The sequence below is a fragment of the Branchiostoma belcheri genome, unplaced genomic scaffold, assembly GCF_001625305.1.
Source record: "Branchiostoma belcheri isolate BF01 breed outbred unplaced genomic scaffold, Haploidv18h27 scaffold21, whole genome shotgun sequence".
In the NCBI taxonomy this organism is placed as follows: Eukaryota; Metazoa; Chordata; class Leptocardii; order Amphioxiformes; family Branchiostomatidae; genus Branchiostoma; species Branchiostoma belcheri.
Genome location: NW_017803602.1, coordinates 744,004 through 748,272, shown reverse-complemented (window position 1 = coordinate 748,272; position 4,269 = coordinate 744,004). Strand labels below are relative to the sequence as shown.

The 4,269-nt window shown below is 39.9% G+C and overlaps 1 protein-coding gene across 1 annotated transcript in view; it reads right to left on the bottom strand.

Moving 5' to 3' along the window:
- The window catches only part of LOC109469680 (transmembrane protein 214-B-like), an 11,499-nt gene extending 7,439 nt beyond the window's left edge, over positions 1–4,060 (bottom strand). Inside the window, exons 1-5 of the mRNA XM_019768234.1 lie at positions 3,914–4,060; positions 3,292–3,371; positions 2,974–3,120; positions 2,750–2,815; positions 27–111 (exon numbers count right to left, since the gene is read on the bottom strand). Of these exons, the coding sequence (XP_019623793.1) occupies positions 27–111; positions 2,750–2,815; positions 2,974–3,120; positions 3,292–3,371; positions 3,914–4,040 (505 nt within the window). The 5' untranslated portion in view covers positions 4,041–4,060. The remainder of the gene's footprint in view (positions 1–26; positions 112–2,749; positions 2,816–2,973; positions 3,121–3,291; positions 3,372–3,913) is intronic.
- Between the last annotated feature and the right edge of the window lie 209 nt (positions 4,061–4,269).

The window sequence follows — 4,269 nt, the reverse complement described above, 5'->3', positions numbered from 1 at the left end:
ATATACAGATATTCTGATAACATTACCTGCTGGCTGCTGGTAGAACGTTGGATCCAAATCTGGAGCATCTAACTTCAGATTCAGCACAGATGCAAGGTCATTCAGCCAGAACTGTGGGAGGGATACAGACATATTTCTGCCTTCTACAAAATGTAGTTATTTCACTCCATACTTAAGTATGGAGGGAAATACTGTTTTTACTGATGATTCTCCTCCTTCTTCTCCTCCTGCCATTTCTTTAAATTGATTCAATTCCTTCATTTTTGGGCCAAACGACCTGGAATTTCGTATAAAGGTAGAGTGGGTAAATACCCCTAGGCGTTTTTTTTATTTTTTTTGATACAAGCTTTTACAATCGTTTTATTTGCGTTTTTAGCTGTTCCCATAGGAAAGTACTGTGCGGGGGCGTACGCGCGTGACGTAATAAGAAAGAAATTCGGCGGCATGCCCAAATATGGGCATGCAAGCATGAACCTGACGCAGCCTAATCTTTTCTTCTTGCTGATTGGCTGTTGGATTTGATTGGATTAACTCAATTAACACCTGTTCAAAGCCATTCCATTTTGACAGTATGAACTCAAGTGTTTTGGTAGGTACAGCACAGGCCACGAAATACGCATCAATTTTCGAGGGACGTTCTGCGGGAGAGTGCAGGACGCTGTGCGGGACTTCCCTCGGGAGAGTGCGGGACGTCCTCCGGGAGAGTGCGATACGTTCTGCGGGAGAGTGCGGTACGTCCAGCGGGAGAGTGCGGTACGTTCTGCGGGAGCCAGACATTTTGCTCTTCTCTGTTGGAACAACGCAAGTTGGAGGTCAATGACCTGCGCCCGGCGTGTAAACAAGATTGGACAGGGAGCGGCTGTAATATCAAAGGAGCCGGCGGCTTCTGCTAGCCGGGTTGATAGTTAAGTAACATCAAGGTGGTTCAAAAGCAAACCTGATAAAGAAGGAAACCCCGTAGTTAATAGTTGAAAGTCTTGGTGGCTTGAGGCGATCGATACCGCCATGCTGTTTACTTTATATAACATACAATGCAGTAAGTGATGTGTATCGCAACGAGTTAGCTCGGTTGGTAACGCGCCAGACGGCAATCCCAGAAATTGTGAGTTCGAACCCCAGTGCATCGGATATTAACATTTTAAACAATTTTATCATTTTTAACAATTTTATCAGTTTTAACAATTTTATCAGTTTTAACAATTTTAACAATCCTGCATTTTAACAATTTCAACATTTTTTTTTGGATTTTCGTTGTTTTGCTTTTAACATTCAAAAACTGATTGTTCTTACTCAAGAATGTCAATAACTTAGAATGTTAGTCTTTTGTATTTTTCCAACATACAAACCAAAATCACTTTGATGTTGTCACAAAAGTATGGAGCTGACAAGAGAGAATGAGTACGGTACTCTGCCAGTGTGAAGAATCTACAGAGGTATTACCAGTCACTAGTAGCAAGAGATAGACCACATTGAATGATGACGATGAGGACGAATCATATGGAGTACTATCATAGCTTAGTACAGAAATTCTACTGCTTTACTTTACTTTACTTTCTTTCACTCTGTACATGCAATTAGCTCACTGGCATGATTTTAAAAATAAAGGTTATGATAATCATATTATATGTATAGCTTATTCAATGTATGGCTTCATAGTTTATGTGATTGTTAATAAGGCCATGTTGATTTGATTGTATGGATGGCATCTGTGCGCGCATCGGTTTTCGTTAATTTAAAACTAAGTTTACGACATTCATACAAAACATCTGGAAACTAAGCAAACATACTCTGTAAATTGATTACTGTAATTCCCGATTTTTTTTCACTGTACCGCAACGTAACGCAAGCAGGAGGTCAATGTTCACGGTTTTCACTGTCACCTCTGTACCGTGAACTTATCTTTACAGTTAGGAAATAATTCCTGGACTTTCTTTTTCCTGCAACTGTCACCACCGTGAATATATAGTTCCGTGAACATGTCCATGTTTCTCAGACCGTGAAAATTTTGCTACCGTTAGTAGTAGTTGCAATTTCGTCATTAGTAGTATTTAGATACCTGCAATATGTAACTTTGAAATTGAGATAAGTGTAAAGTAAAGCTGTCGAGATTTAAAGTGCTTGTCGTTGTATCTTTGTAAAAAAAAGGGAGATAATGGCCAAGTGCCATTTTTGTAAATATCTGTCGAGATTCAAAAAGCTTGTCCTTGTATGATTGCAGTATGATTTATTCAGAATCTTCTATTTTTGTATGGGGAGGGAGATGGAGTGAAATATTACATTTGCTCCGAAGCAAATGTTGGCCTTTCTAGTTGTTTGTAAGTTCTTATGCATGTTTCTGTATATGTGAAATGTTACAAACAAGACTTGACTATGCTAAATGTTTTTTCTTTAACTTTCACACATAGGTGAATCCCTACATGCTGTAATAGTTGTATATAGCATGTACATTTATATGCATACAGCACCTAATCAGACACCAGGATGAATATTAATAAAGTCATACACAGCGACCTTCAGAACTATTTTCAACATGTTGCTACTAGTACAGGTGTACTTCTCAATAATCTAGTTTCCTCAGCAAAGCTGGTATTTACACTTTCAACATTTATGCCACAAAATAGTGCAATATCACTATCAGGAAAGTGCCATTCATTTCTGTAATTGCAATACTCATCCTGCTAAAGGAAGGTAATGCTGCACAATGTCTAAACTGCACATGTATATATGTAGGAAAAGGTTGTACATGTACCTGTGGATTATCAGGAAACTTGAGCTTTGTGTCCTGCACGACTGTTTTCAGGACGTTGGCATCAAGCTGGGATTAAAACAGACAAAGCAAGGATAATGTTAGATTAGAACACCCTGAGGTATCATGAGTATGAGACATGCCTTGTATAAATTTCAAGCCCTGCTCTACATGGTCAAGTACGTATGTGCATTCTACATACTGGTCGTGCATCTGTATATACTGACCTTCTTCATTGCATCTTCCACAGTCTTGAACTCCCGTCTGCCAGCTTTCTTGTCCTTCCCTTGCTGCTTTTTCTTGTCTGCTCCTGTTTTCTTGGGGCTCTTTGGAGAGGCATTCGATGATTTAGCCTGGTCCTTATTGGCCTGGATCTGGTAGAACACAGTGTTATTATACATCAAACCCACAACTAAGCCAACCTGAAATAATAAAGTTTTCATTCCATTTGCTTTTTTGTAGTTCATGCTGTAATTATAAGATGTAAGTTACATACTATTACTAGTAAGTAGTAACAACAGCTACTATCTACAAATTACACAAACCTGTTTATTTTCCTTATGCTCATCGTCCCCCTCTAGCTCAGCCACAGAGCTCCATATTGTCTGGGCTGTCTCGATAGGCTCTGGGAATCAAAGGAGAAGAGCAACGTGATCGTGAGTGAAGTTACCAAATTTAAAATCATAAATATTAATATACAAAACCACACATTACTTTCAGTCAGACTTCTACAGAAAGTTGTGGTATACAAATATTATTAAATTCAAATAATTTCTATATCATACCTGCCTTAGCATCAAACCGATTACGCAATTACCTACTGTATAAAATTGGCTTTTAAAAACGTACCAACCCCTTTGACGAACGTTACGTATGGAGAGTTATAGGAGTTCCACTATCATATAATATTTTTGTGGTTATCCAAGGTCCTTGGGTTATCAAATTAATTTTGAAAAAAATGTGTCCACAGTGGGTTTACAAACTATGAAATATCCCCCACCATCAGACCCCAGAATTTCCTCCGTCGTATTTACTAGGAAAAGCGACACGTTGTCATGTCAGTGGTTTCTCGAACACATGTGGATTGTAGGCATGGCCGCTGGTCTATTTTCTCCCAGACATATGCACGTTGCATACTTATCCTGGGGGGTGGGAAACCAAACCTACTTGCGTGTTCTATCACCGGGCCTCTCTCAGCAGTTCCCTGGGCTCCTGGTTTCTTCCCATTCGATTTGGAGGTGGACTTTTTATTCTTCTTCGCGCCGACCGTTTCCCATTTGCCAGTGGAAGCCATGTTGGATGCGAAAGGGATGACGGGTGTGGTGACGTGTCGTCAGACTCAAAGCTTCAAGCAGATGTTGGGTGTCTTTTTTCAGAAAGGGAGGTGTGTGTTGTGTCTGACACCAGGGTCTGACACATAACCAACCATACAGATCTCTTCTCCAATCCACAACCGCCAGAAAATATGCGGGGATGTTTTGGTGCACCTGCTGGAGTTAATCCTTGCCAATCGGTAATCATTG